The sequence below is a fragment of the Acinonyx jubatus genome, chromosome X, assembly GCF_027475565.1.
Source record: "Acinonyx jubatus isolate Ajub_Pintada_27869175 chromosome X, VMU_Ajub_asm_v1.0, whole genome shotgun sequence".
Classification (NCBI taxonomy): domain Eukaryota; kingdom Metazoa; phylum Chordata; class Mammalia; order Carnivora; family Felidae; genus Acinonyx; species Acinonyx jubatus.
The window spans coordinates 8,103,734-8,118,656 of NC_069389.1; the positions used below are offsets into that span (position 1 = coordinate 8,103,734).

General features: G+C 42.6%; 1 protein-coding gene across 4 annotated transcripts in view; it reads right to left on the reverse strand.

The window, feature by feature from the left end:
- The window catches only part of ARHGAP6 (Rho GTPase activating protein 6), a 448,084-nt gene that overhangs the window by 156,595 nt on the left and 276,566 nt on the right, over positions 1–14,923 (reverse strand). The window contains exon 1 of one of the 4 annotated variants that reach the window (XM_053202059.1): positions 7,576–8,350. The exons of 2 other annotated variants lie outside the window; for them this stretch is intronic. In XM_053202059.1, coding sequence (XP_053058034.1) covers positions 7,576–7,731 — 156 coding nt within the window. In that variant the 5' untranslated portion in view covers positions 7,732–8,350. One more of the 4 variants, XM_027054480.2, reaches the window with a different exon arrangement.

Sequence of the window (14,923 nt, forward strand, 5' to 3'; positions counted from 1 at the left end):
AAAAATAAATAAACGTTGAAAAAAAATTTAAAAAAAAATAAATAAAATAAAACCTTAAAAAAAAAAAGAAGTGTGGGGGGGTGCCCAGGTGGCTCAGTCAGTTAAGCATCCAACTTTGGCTCAGGTTGTGATCTCACAGCTGGTGAGTTCGAGCCCCGCGTCAGGCTCTGTGCTGACAGCTCAGAGCCTGGAGCCTGCTTCCGATTCTGTGTCTCCCTCTCTCTCTGCCCCTCCCCTGCTCATGCCCTCCCTCCCTCTCTCTCTCAAAAATAAATAGAAACATTTTAAAAAGTTAAAAAAAAAAAAAAAAGAAATTCAAGTGCTTGAAACCCACCCCCGATCTACAGAATCAGACACTCCAGGGAGTGGGGGTCCGGGAGTCTGTTTTCACACACCTACCCCCCACCCCCCCGCCCCGGGGATTGACCCCATGCTCAAGTCTGATAATCACTCCTTCAATACACATTTCTTATTTAGGATCAAACATACATACACTTAAATTGGGAAATAGCTCTTCTCTTCTTTTGGATGCTGTGAGGGGTTTTTATTGGTCAGTTTTGTGTTACTTTTGGTATTCTAACAAAAGTAGGATTTCTGCGGATCCTGGTGTAGTTCTCACACAAGATCACCCAGTTCCTGAGAAACTAAAGTCATCATAAACATTTTAGCTTCCAAGAACAACCTACTTAAAATATAAGCTATTGGTAGCAGTAATGGGAAGACGACTAATTTGAATGACCTAGCAGCTTGGGTCTGAAGAGAGAGCAATGGCTTAGAGTCAGAGACACTTTAGTCCAGCACGTACAGGTTAAATGGGGGGTTTCTCAGCCTCAGGGCTATTGGCATTCAGGGCCAGATAGTACTCTGTTGGAGGCAGGCTGCAGGATGTTTTAGCAGTAGCCCTGCTCTCTATCCACTAGATGCCAGTCGCCCCGCCCCCCAAAGCTGTGGCAATCACAAATGTCCCATTATCAAATGTCCCCGGGGAGGGGTAAGTAGTCCCCAGTTGAGAACCGTAGGGTTAAATGATTTGGACCTGTTCTACTGGTCCACTGGGAACTCTCCACTTTGGCTGCACAGTGGAATCCATTAAAAATACTGATGCCACGGTGCATCCCGGCCTGGTTGTATCAGATCTCTGGGTAGGGCTCAGGAATCTCTAGGTACTTTTTCAAAGCTCACTAGGTGCTGCTGAGGTGCAGCTGAGACCTACAAACACTGTACTGACATCACCGTGCCTTAATTTCTTTCCCTGGGAGATGGATGCAATACTATCTGTTTTAACCCTCACATAGGATGTCCCAAGGATCGAAGGGAGAATATTTGTAAAAGCACTTGTTCCTCAAAGCACTAAGTGTGTTAAGGGCAGCAGAGAAAAATAATGCGCTTGAAAAAGTGGCCATTGAAATGGAAAGCTGTATCCAGTCTTCTATTATGAACGGGGATGATGTATCTTTACTGTCTCTTGAACGCACACCTCATTTACAATAGGCAAGAGGTGTGGGGAATCTGCAAAGTCTGTCTTGAGAGTAAACCAGGAGTGCCATTTAGTTCTGGATGGACAGAGAACCATATCAGATCAGATCAAACTAGTCCCACCATGCACCAACAATAATGTGCACATCTAAAAGAGAATCACTAATATTTCTATCCTCTTGGCTCTCGATAACTCATTTTAATAAGTAAGAGAGGATTCAAATTCATCTGAAAATAAGTTGCCCCTTTGAAAAGTGTTAGCATGTAGACGAATCATATACATTAGAAATGTGGTATCGGCTTCAACTGTGTCCACATGTATTATTTCTTTTTTGGAAAAAAAAAAAAAAAGATCAAAATACCCAAAGCAAGCAATACCAAATGTTAATGGTTATCAAATCTGAACAACAAATATACAGATGTTTTTTTAGTTTTTATACTTCTCAGTGTTTGAGATATTTGATTGAAACTAAGAGTATGTTAAAGTCAGTTTGGACAAAGCACCAGAGAATTCTCTGGAGGAGAAATAAAGATAACATAGGGAAGGAGAGGCCAGCTGGAGGCATAGGGGTCCCACCTCACAGTGCCTGGCTCTGTGTACATTGCTGGCATTTTGCAGGGAGGGGACACTAGGCCTTTGACATTCAAGACCAGTGTTGAGCTTGCCCAGTGTGTAAGGAGATCTTACTCGTTTATTTTCGTCAAACGTTCTACCAGCTTTTAAACAAGGCAAACTTCTCCCCTCCTGTACTTCTCTCCATCTTTAGAAACCAATGTGGTAGCAACTGTGACATTTTACACAAAAGGGAGTACGAGGACAGCCCTGTAGGCCCATCTTGTAAAAGTACCAATTTGTAGGGGTGCTTGGGTGGCTCAGTGGGTTAAGCGTCCGACTTCGGCTCAGGTCATGAATTCACGGTTCGTGGGCTCGAGCCCCGTGTCGGGCTCTGTGCTGACAGCTCGGAGCCTGCAGCCTGCTTCGGATTCTGTGTCTCCCTCTCTCTCTGCCCCGCCTCCACTCATGCCCTCTCTCTCTCTCTTTCTCTCTCAAAAATGAACATTAAAAAAAATTTAAAAAAATAAAGGTACCAATTTGCTTAAAGCACTAGACTCACGTGTGGGTTGTAATCAGATAAGTAAGGAGAATAATTTTTCTCCTGGTGGGGGATTTGGCAAACTACAACCTGCGGGCCAAATTCAGTCTGCTGTTTCTGTAAATACAGTAATAATTTAACACAGCCTGGTCTGTTCCTTTACATATCATCTCTGGATGCTTTCAGCTATAATATCAGAGGTCAGTAGTTACAACAAAACCCATACGGTCCCCCTGCCAAAAGTCTCAAATATTTACCATCTGGCTCTTTACAAAAAAAAACTTTCTGAACTCCTGTCCTAGAGTATTAACATATAAAATCTTCCCATAGAAGCTTAATCATAAGTGATTCAACAAAATAAAAAATTTTAATGACTTTTTGTATTGCAGTCAAATGATAATATACATGTATTCTATATTTTCTTTTAACACCAATAAGCCAATTATAATATTGAAATATTAATTACCACTTTTTGTCTTTTAAAAAAATTGAGGTAGGGGCGCCTGGGTGGCTCAGTCGGTTAAGCGTCCGACTGGCTCAGGTCATGATCTCGTGGTTCGTGGGTTCGAGCCCCGTGTCAGGCTCTGTGCTGACAGCTCAGAGCCTGGAGCCTGCTTCGGATTCTGTGTCTCCTCCTCTCTCTGTCCCTCCCCCACTCATGCTTTGTCTGTCTCTCAAAAATGGATAAATGAAAAATAAATAAAAAAATACATAAATAATTGAGGTAGCCTACAAAGGAAACCTGACAGAGGATGTATTGACGATCTATAATTTAACATGTTAAACTGTTACTGTGTGACAGTCTCTCAAACTGGCCCTTTCCTAGAGTAAAACTATTTTAATTGTACAGCTATTTGTAGTCGAACAACTGCATTACATGTAAAAGTACCTATGGAAATTTATTGACCAAGAATCCTTCCCTTTTTAAAGAAATATAGAAGACATAGCTGTATGCTAGAGAGAAATATAAAAATGATTTCTTTTAGTCCTTTACAAATAATTACCTTTATAGAGAGTAAAGATGACATTTATGTTTCAACATAAGTAATAGCCTATTTTTACTTCATTTCACATGCCTGGACTTTCCAGTGCTTGGAGAAATTTGAAGAAAAGAAGGTACTTTTGTAGCTACATAAAGCTGTACCATTCCCAGCAGCCTCATAAATTGAAAATGAGACCCTACTGATACTATTTCCTTTGTTTCTCCTCAAACTGATCACAAAATAGGAAAACAGTAAGTAATAAAACAAAGAGAGTGTCGAGCTATGGTTGCCAAGGCAACCAGAATCCTATTTCCTTTGAACTTCGGTGGAGCGTCCACTGTAGTTCGATCGGAGTTCGTGTTTCCTTAGGAAGCTGATATAGATTCAAAGTCTTTATTATCCACAGCAGTATCATTCTAATCAAGCAGGTGAAGACGAGAATACAGAACAGGAACTGAAATGCCCATGGCATTCCTGTTATGGGGAAAAGATGGGGAAACGACCCTTGCTAGCATACCCAATGGCCAAGAGAGCAATTGCCTCCACTCCACTCCATCCAAGCATTTGGGGTACCAGCCGGCCACTGCCACGTATGGAAATGTGAGCCCCACCCCTAGGTAATGGAATAACCACACACTCACTGAGCTGCAATCCTCTCGGAGATCCCCGTGGACCCGGAGAACTATGAGAAATGACAGAATGGCTGGTAGGCACACTCCACGGATTAGCACCTGGGGACCTTTCTCTTCAAGGGAGAGATTCATAAACATCAAGTTTGTCTTCATAGTGAAAGAAAGAAAATGTTTCCATATAATTATGAGGAAGCTATCGCTACTCAGTGGTGTCCCATTGGCCGCTGCCTTCAGGACTGATGAGGCTATTGTCTACTTGAAGTGCAGAGTGGGAAATCTAAAGATAAATGGGAACGCCATTCTCATTCGTCTAAGACCCTGGAAAACAGAGAAGTTCTCCATCATGGTATAGGAGAAAAAGCACCGGGGAGGGGTCAGAGGTCCCTTTATGTGCCTCTAGGCCAGAGACCATCTCCTGTGAGTCCTGTCGAATCTCCTGGGTCCATCTCAGTAGCCTGGCCCACTGTAAGAACTCAATCCAGAACTCGCTAGATAAATGAAATAATGAGCACCACTCAATTCTGGGCGTGTCACTTCAACATTTTTGAGACTTAGTCTCCTACCCTGTAAATATGAATTAGATGCTTGAGAAAAGTAGAGCAGGCACTATGCTTGTCCTGCTCCCTATTCACAGCGCCCTTAGATTTGTGGGCAATTCATTTTATTCCTGTTTTTTTGTACTACAGAGATAACAACGATTGCCACAAGGGGGGGGGGACGGAAAGATGTATCACGAGGATGGTGACAGAGACCACTGGTGGGGATTGGAGTATCATGGTTTTGGAAAGGAATTCTCTGGAAAAAAAAAACCACAACAGACACTAGCATTTTTCACTGAACCAATAATGTGATAACAAATACTTCCCAAATTCACTCTCTCTGTGAGTGAATTCACCTCATCTTTCTGGTGTCTCCATTCCCTGATATTGTACCTTATTTCTTTATTTTTTGTTTCTAGGACAGTGACCTCATCTCACTTACTTTATTTTCTGCTCTTTGCTGGCTATCCCCTGACACCGCAGAATGAAAGTATCACCCGGGACACGGATGTGTGCCTATTTTATTCAGAGCTGTACCTCCAAAGCCTAGGATGCTCATATTATGAGCAGTGAACGAATCACCGAATGAGAGAAAAAAAGTACATTCTTCTTTAGATCTAAATAGAGAGGAGTTAGACATTTCAAAGTATACATTTTCCAAGCAAGAAAATGAAGCGGTAATTGAAGACAAATTTTGGAATATTATTAAATCCAGTAGGAGAAGGATAATCCTTTTTGTCAGAAAAAGTAAGGTAAGGAGACCAAATATCCCAGACTACTACCCATCAAATTCAGTAACCAGAGTGGTTGCTCAAATACAGATGCTCTTGATATACATAAACATGTATATAGAATGGATGCTGCCTGTATTTTAGGCTATACGGAGGCCTAGGAACTAGGACACAATGGGGACACAAGACCTTGGGAAGCAGGAGCTGTGCATTCGAATTCTTTCTCTGCCTTTTACTGCCTATTGACTTTGAGCAGTTAGAGAATCCCCCATGTTTCAGTTTTCTCCTTGCTAAAACTGGAATATGGCCCAGTGCCTTGCAAGGCTGTTGTGAAGGTGAAGTGAAGAGGTGTCAGTAAACTCAGGAGACAACTTTCAACAGCCAATAACTTCCCCAGCATTACCTCCCATCACCCGCCCAGCTCCGCCCTCACTAGCAGGAGCCTTGCCCCAGTCACTGAACCCCTTGGTCTCCACTTCCCCTTCCTACAAGATGAGCGATTAGGTTAGAATGATTCCAAATAGATCTGCCACTCTGAAAATCCTGTGCACCCACTTTTACTTCCCCAAATATGTACTTATGGGGCTGGATGAAGTAAAGAGATATGGTAGAGATAATCTAGACTTATCTACAGAGGATTGTTAAGTATTGTGAATTGTTTGTGTTATACTTCTATACTCGTAACCCTAAAATGTAATTTTTCCTCAACAAGTCTTCTGGAAGAAGAGTTCTGTTCCGTGTCTCAGCAGTTCAAACTCCCGAGAGTTTTTCAATGTTTGGCGGGGGGTTGGGGGGGTCCTGAAGAGGCCCAATATTTTCAAGATGTATGTAATTTTTGTGCTAAAATCTTCCTTTTGCACTTATTTTTCTTAAGTTTATTTATTTTGAGAGAGAGGGAGAGCCAGAGAGAGAGGGAGAGAGAATCCCAAGCAGGCTCCTCACTGTCAGCGCAGAGCCTGGTGGGGAGCTCGAAACCACGAACCATGAGATCGTGACCCAAAACCACGAACCGTGAGATCGTGACCTGAGCCAAAACCAAGAGTCAGACAGACACTTAACCGACTGAGCCACCCAGGCGCCCCCTTCCTTTTGCATTTATGATTGTGTCCCACAATCGTGGAATCCCAGAATAAAGAAGTGTGGTTCAGATATATCAAGAGACCTCCTAAGAACCTGCCAAGTTTGCCTACACATTTCAGTTAATTTATGCTTTAAAATTGTTATTCGTTTACAAGTTCTCACATTTATACTGCCCAAACAGGATGAATCTGACAATCTGTGAATAATGAAAAAAAGGAAGAAAATCAAGTTACCAAACACATTAGTTTCCCTTTGGGTCCTATGCACCCAGAAGACACCTTGGATACGGCACAGAAATATTTACTTGGGATTAACAGAAAATAAGTTACCGGTTGCCATTTAGTCTTTAAAAATCCATTTTAAAATTTATATATTCAAAGAGCTCCAAGGGGAGGAAAATCTTCTAATTCGAATACCTTTGAAGAAAAACAACGGCCTGAAATATTTCCAAATACACTAGTGAAAAAGAGCTCCCTTGAGTACAACCACGATTTTTAATTCCTCAAGGTTTGTCTCGGTCATATTCAGTTCACACACCTTTGAGTCATATTCCAGTCTCACACACATTTCTCCTGTTTCCTCCTATAGCCAGAAAATGGGATGTTTTACTGCAACCACGCACACCCTTCAAATTGCAGAAAAATAATGACTTTTAACCCACTAAAGAAGCATAAGATCATACTGGGGGCTGAAGTTAGTCAAAACGAATAAAAGTTTTTCCAGTAAAAATACATCCTTAAATTCTAAATTAACGTTGCCTGGATAAACAGCTACCATGTTAAAATCGATACCTATGTCACATAATGAAATACAGGTGACCTAGAAACACCCAACTTACAAATATCCTGTACGTGGGAACAGCCAGCCCAAGCGAGTCGGACCAGGACTAGGGCGGGCTCTCCCCAGGTCTGAAGGTGGGAGAAGGATTCCCCTTGGTCTCTTCCTGTTGGACACCGGTGTTGGTAGTGTTAGAGCAGGTGGGAGAAGTGGGAAGCCATGATTCTCGTGCCTCCACAGTAGTCCCTTCCCGCCATGCTCACCAAGGAATCCATTTCCCATAAGTGAAACCAAGAGTGCCTTGGTTCCCAGGCGGGTCCATCAGAAGTCCGCTGGGCCCACAGTGCAGCTGGAACTGTGCTATTAATACTAGGCTGACTTCCCACTTGGAAGCCAACTCCAGCCCTGACAGTGTTCATCAGCTCTGTTATGGTTAAATGAATTTGTGGGCGGTCCTGGGAGCCTGCCAGTTAGAACATCCTTTCTGTGGGAAAATTCCTGCCGAGGCCCAAACAACTCACTGACAAACACGGTTGTGGACCACACGTTGGGAGACCCTTAGACATTGACAGATCAATCCTCACCTTTCCATTCTGGAAATGCTTGGGTGATTGTTATAATAAACCGTCGCACAGATAAACATATGGCAGGTACAACACTCAGCACACGACCATGGTAACTAATGGTAACTAATAACTAATACTGTCATCATTAATGTAGTGACAGACCTACATCTCCCCTGACTCACCTACACATGTACACACTCATTAGGACACTTTATACATTTCTTCTAAGTTTATGTATTTATTTTTGAGAGAGAGAGAGAGAGAGAGAGAGAGAGAGAGAGAGAGAGTGAGCATGCACATGTGCCTGAGCAGGGGAGGGGCAGAGAGAGAGGAGGACAGAATCCCAAGCAGGCTCTGTGCTGTCAGTGTGGAGCGCGATGTGGAGTTCGAACCCACAAACCATGAGATCATGACCTGCGCCAGATGTTCAACCGACGGAGCCACCCAGATGCCCCTAGGACACTTTAGACGCATCACACACATGCACGTGCGCACACACACACACACGCCCCACCATACAATGTTCTATGCAAATATGTTTTCATCTATGCAGAAGTGTCTTGTCTTTTCTTGGGGAAAAGATGAACCATGATCCAGGCTTTAACTGTGTCCTTTAACTGTTGTTCTCTTGCTCTGGGGATTGATTTGTACTTGTTCATCTACATTCTTAACTGGCCCTCCCCAGGCCAAAAATACAACTGTAGGACAACCAGCCAAAACATGGAGATGCCCAGCCATGGGACAGAAAGTGAAAGAGTTGTAATCAAGATTAGAGCTGGGACCTAAGTGACATCATATTCAAATCGAGAGACTCTCAAACCGAGAGACTCTCTATTACATAACAGTCCTCTTGGATTAGTGAAACTTATACGTGCAAAAGTTACTGTCCTCATCAATGGCAAAGAGAATTGGTAAAAGCTGATGAATTACAGACCCGAATAGTTTCTACACGCACATACAGAACTACCATTGCAACAAAAGAGATGTAATCTGCGAGGAGATGAAAAATATTCACTGCCTAGGAGCCTTAAAAATGCACACTGTTTACCAGCCCAAGTGAAGCAATGGCAACGCAGAAGCAGGTACATTCAATACGCCTTCAGCACAGGGACCACTGGAGACCAGAGCGGTACATGAAAGAGCAGAGGGTTTCCCAAATCTGATACCTTCTTAAGTCAGTTGATCAATTTTTTCACCAAAGGGCAGGGGCAGAGACAAAGGCCAAGCTCAGTACAGTGACCTGTCCTCCAGGGAGAGGACCGGAAGAGATTCCAGCACACCTGAATGATCTCCAGTACAGGGTCATTAATGACACGTCAGCTTTAGTGTTACATCTTTCTTACTTCATCATCCACAAGGATAAAATATCCTAGCACCCATGGGGAATCTGAAATGAAGTAAGAGCAGATTTGGGTTTATTTCTTATAATAAATGCCTGAGGACGATCTTTTAGTTGTTATATAATATACATAAATATCAACCAGTCGCTAATTTTATACTATGTATCCATATCATGTTCATCTAGATTGGTGTATATACACTGTGTACATGTGTAGATAGACATACTGCTTTTTCATACAGTTTGGATGTTAACTGACCTTTCAAAATGTCTTCAAAGTGTGTTATCAAGTTCAAGCACACTCAGCACCACCTCCATCTGGGGTAGCTTAGAAACTACTGCCTCACTGGCATGTTTCCAACCTGAAAGTTGCAAGGACGCACATCTGTATTCGTTGTTAAAAGCATCATCCTTTGTGCTATTGCAGAAGTTGCAACAAAAATCCACTCCTGGGGTAGCCACAGCTCCTTGGACTGTTCAGTCTGATCAATACACAGAGGTAAGCCCCAGAAGAAAGTATTCTCTGACAGGCATTTGGAAAGAAGGCAAAAAATAATTTCTCCATCCAAGTTAGGTTAACCTGCATGGTGCGGTGGAAAACAGAAGAAGGTGTTGACTCCACACGGTACTCTCTCCCAGGCAAAAGCATTTTAAAATAAAAACAGCTATTTTAAGAAGTTTGAATTTCAAGTCACCCCAAGAACTAAACTCCTTCCTTTCAGGGACTTTGCCAATCCTGACCAGTGCTTCGAAGTCTTTAGTGCTGATGTATCTGTTAGGCTATACTTGTTTGACCAGAAGCAATCTGTCTTGGTCAGCAATAAAGCTAGAGTATACCGCCCCCCCGCCAAAAAAAGGATGGCAGATATGTTAATCTGGGCTAAGTTGTCCCATGGGCCACACCTATTTCTTGGTAGCTGATCAAACCCAGTTTAGGATAAGGCGTTTGCACACGTGGCAAGCGGCCCAAATGAATTTTTGCCAGATCCCTCCTTGTTTCAATTCCTTCTTCCCTAATTGCGCTGCTTCCTCTCAGGACTTTCTGATCACTCTCTCTGACCCCATCACTGGAGAGGGTGTGCTCGTAAAGTGGGTGCCGTCATATTCTAGACAAGTCGCTGCCTGGGATTTCTAAAGAGCCGACAATCTTTTAGGACTGCATCAGGCAAACTTTCCATGCAAAGAGATGCTTGTAATACCCGAAAAGGACAGAGAATCTAACTTTTTAGTTTTTGGTGCCAAGTTAACAAGAGAGGCTGGATTGTTGGTGCCTGATGGCTAATAAATGGTTGAATGTATGGGAGAATTCGGTCTTTCGTAAAACCTGATAGGGATACGATGGAGCACTAGTTAAGCCTTACCACCATGAACTTCTTTAATGGCTTCCACAATCTACCAAAGAGCACCTAATGGTTGTGAATGTCCAAACTAGTCAGGGTCAGTGTGCAATATCTATCCCACAAGATTATTGTCATGATCATGTGAAATGATAATTGGAAAGCATTTAAGACAGAGCCTGGCACCTTAAGACAGATATATAGACACATAAATTATAGATATATATATAGAGAGAGAGGTGTTCACCACCACCACCATCATGATCATGATCATGATCATCATTATTATCATCATCGGCATCTGTTGTGGTGAAATAAGGACTACTAACCATAGAATTTTAGTTAGGAAGGGAATGTGATCTATCATAGAGCAAAGTCATAGGTAAACACAGTAATATACAGTTCTTTCAAATAGAAGGATGTCCCAATAGTTCATCAGTCTCAATATATTTCACCTCAACAGACCATCTATCACCTTTTCTCCCATTACCATGGAGCCAGAAGGCTTACATAAATGATCAATTTCAGTCAAGTACTGGGCAAATTTTTCTGGAACATTTGTGACCAGCCAGTAGAATGCAGCAGAAATGCTTGTACATTCACGTGAACTGAAGAAGAAATTACCAAAGAGGACAAAACTACAATGGCAGAAACTTGGCCCCATCTTGCTCAACATCTTCATCAAAAACTTACATGAAAATATAGATCATGCTTATCAAATTCGCAGGTGGCACTAAGCTAGGAAAAATAGATAAGATAATAAAAGAGAGAATTAGGGTTTTTAATATAGTTCCATTTATGTATAATAATTTAACTAGATCCAAATGTTTAGGATGAGACTAACGCAAAAAGATTCAAACACAATAGAGAAGTTTGTATTTAAATTATAACAAAAATTAATCAGAGAGAGAGAAGCGACTTGAAAAAGAGGTAGAGCTCTTCAATTGTCCACTAGGCCCAAAGGAAGTCTGACAAAAATGCTAAAGCAGGTAGAGGAAACTTGAGTTGCATGAAAAGAACTTGAAGATCCAACTCAAGAAAAGTGATAATGCACTGGGCTCCATTCAGACCAGAGAACTCCTGGAGCAGCAAACTGTTCTTTTTTAAATTTTTTTAACGTTTATTTTTGAGACAGAGAGAGACAGAGCATGAACGGGGGAGGGTCAGAGAGAGAGGGAGACACAGAATCCGAAACAGGCTCCAGACTCTGAGCTGTCAGCACTGAGCCCGACGCAGGGCTCGAACTCACGGACTGTGAGATCATGACCTGAGCCGAAGTCGGACGCTTAACTGACTGAGCCACCCAGGCACCCCAACAAACTGTTCTGAAGTCTAAAGACACTGATGCATCCAGCAAGCCCTGAATAAGGCAGTGTGGATGGGAGGGGAAGGTTCTGGAAAGTCATTTAATAAAACTTTAAGGCCCACTAAAGGAATTGAGGCTGTTTAGTCTGTCTGGAGTTGGGATACAAGAAATGCTGACTGGCTATCGGTCGAATTCAGTAGTAGATCTGGCCTATCTTTCCAGAGAGAAGATGTCAAATGACTGAATGGGAATTACAGGGAGTAGGCCTGGCCTTTCCCAAGGAGATCCTTTCTAAAGAAAATGTTGGCGCAAGGATAAGTGACTTAGGGGTGAGGGGAACTCTTAACGCTCAGAGGTTCATGCAGATAACTATTGGCTCACCCATCCCCAGTGTGGAGAAAAGGATTCTTGCTTTGGGTGAAAGACCAAACAAATGATCTTTGAGGTCCCACTGCTGTGATTCAATTCTCCCACATCAGTTTTGATGAGAGGTATGAACAAGATGCAGGGGTTCGTTACGAGAGAAGGAGATACTTAGAAATGGGAGATAAGAAGTCTACTGATGGCTCTGGGTAGCTGAGGAGTATAGCAGGTGGCATAGCCTCCTTGATAAATAGGTCCATGATAATTAATGAATAAAGGCCTGGACCAAACTTTTTTTTAAACATTTATTTTAGAAACAGAGAGCGAGAGAGAGAGAGAGAACATGAGTGGGGAAGAGGGGCATAGGGAGAGAGAATCTCAAGCAGGCCCCACGCACAGCACAGAGCCCAATGCAAGCTCAATCCCATGCCACTGGGATCATGACCCGAGCCGAAATCAGGAGTCCGATGCTCAATGGACTGAGCCACCCAGGTGCCCCTGGACCAAACTTTTTTTTTAGAATTTCACGTAAGGCTGATCCTACTCTGAAGATGATAGAGTAGAAGACAGGTTTTCCAGCACCCTATAGGCTATCCATGCCCTCTGAAGAATGAGATTATGCCTCGCGTGCTCTCACATCCCCCACAACACCTTAGATACTAGGCCTCCAGCAGGAGCTCCGTAGCCACTTGCTGCTTGGTTAACTTTCTACTTTTTCTCCAGGGGATTCAGGTTAAAGAATGAGGAATGACTCATCAACAGTGGGAAGTCTAGTTAGGCCAAGTGGCTATTTGCTTGACTGCTTTTACTGGGGTATATGATCCTAACCTAACTGGAAGTATTTTGACATCAGGGTGATAAAAACCTGGTTTGGGCTGTTTTGTGGCAAAATAGCATAGTAGTGTGTCAACGTGGGGTTTTTTTCTTAAATCTTTTGATCGCTGTTAATTTTTTCACTTGTCTTTTCAAAAAGACACTTTTCTTATGTCTGATGGGACATTAATGAATTTTGTTAGACTGCACTTCAACACTATAATGATTTGATATAATTATTTGATATAATATTGTAAGACTTTTTTTTAAATTTTGTTTTCAACGTTTATTTATTTTTTTGGGGGGACAGAGAGAGACAGAGCATGAACGGGGGAGGGGCAGAGAGAGAGGGAGACACAGAATCGGAAACAGGCTCCAGGCTCCGAGCCATCAGCCCAGAGCCTGACGCGGGGCTCGAACTCATGGACCGCGAGATCGTGACCTGGCTGAAGTCGGACGCTTAACCGACTGCGCCACCCAGGCACCCCGATATTGTAAGACATTTTAATGTAGGTATCTTTTAATAACTAACCAAACTTTCTAGAACAGTCACGTCCATTTAATCACTGTACAGTTAAATGACACCAAAGCAACTTGAGAATTTATCGCATAATGAAATAACACAAAATATCCACATTGCCTTGACCCAGAAAGGAGGAAAATGGTGCTACAGAGTTAGAGCAAGGTTAGAACATACTGTAGGGCATACTTGTTGGAGGGACTACATTTTCAAATATCTACTTTAGCTCTTCGTTGCCATTGGTTACACACTTAGTACTAACTGAGCCTGTGCCTCCCACTAATTCGTTTTCACCTTTTATTGCCAGGAGATGATACTTTGGGTCAATTGAGAATGCCACAGCTTTTGCTCGTGCAGTCTCTGAGCATTTCATTGTGAATTTTAATTACCATGTTGTTGTGCTTTAGGAACTACCCCCAAACTGCGTTGAACGGGGAAGTCATTTTCTTCTAGATACCTTTTTAATTAATATCAAAATGACAGACACATACACAATGCGTCATTCTTTACAGACACTGGTTCATCATTGGACTTAATCACTTCCAGAGCAATGCAGATGGATGAAATCCAAGGGGCTCTGATTCACAGGATTCCTGGCTTTTCTCCCATTCAGTTGGTAGGAAATTCTTTCTCTTTTTAAGTTAGATGAGGGGTGGAGTTAGAGAAATCTGTATCCTACACTCTCATGATTTGGCTCATGCCTTTATTGGTCTCCAAATCTGATATGTTTTTTGGGCAGTTGATCAGACTCCTAATTCTACCCATTGCATTCAAACAGCTGTAGTATTTTTCTTCTCCTTTCTTCCCCCAGCGTTGCAGCACTTTTCAAATATGGGGTCTCTCTAGCTGGCCGCACAGATCCGCCTGAGCGACGCACAGCATCTCTGCTCTGTGTTAAGTCACTTACAGCCCAGGGATCATCTTGGGTATCTTATAAGTCATGACCAGCAGTGTGCTAGGGACCTAGTGATTTTCTTAATACACGTCTGCTATGACTGAGCCAGAATTACCAACCAGGTCTGCTTTCTCTCAAACTGTGCCTGAGCTATCACTTAAAAAAATTGAGATATCACTCACATACCATAAAATTCACCATTTTAAAGTCTGCAGTCCAGTGGGTTTTAGCACACTCAGAGAATTGTGCAACCATCGCATCAGCTGTAAAATGTTTTCATCACCACCGCCCCCCCCCAAATCCATATCCAATAACAGTCATTCCCCACTCTGCTCTTCCCCAGTCTCAGCAACCATGACTTTGCTTTCTGTCTCTATGTATTTTCCCACCCTGGGTATTTCATACAAATGCAATCATACAGTATGGGCCTGTAGTGTCTGGATTCTTTACTTAGCATCATGTTTTCAAGGTT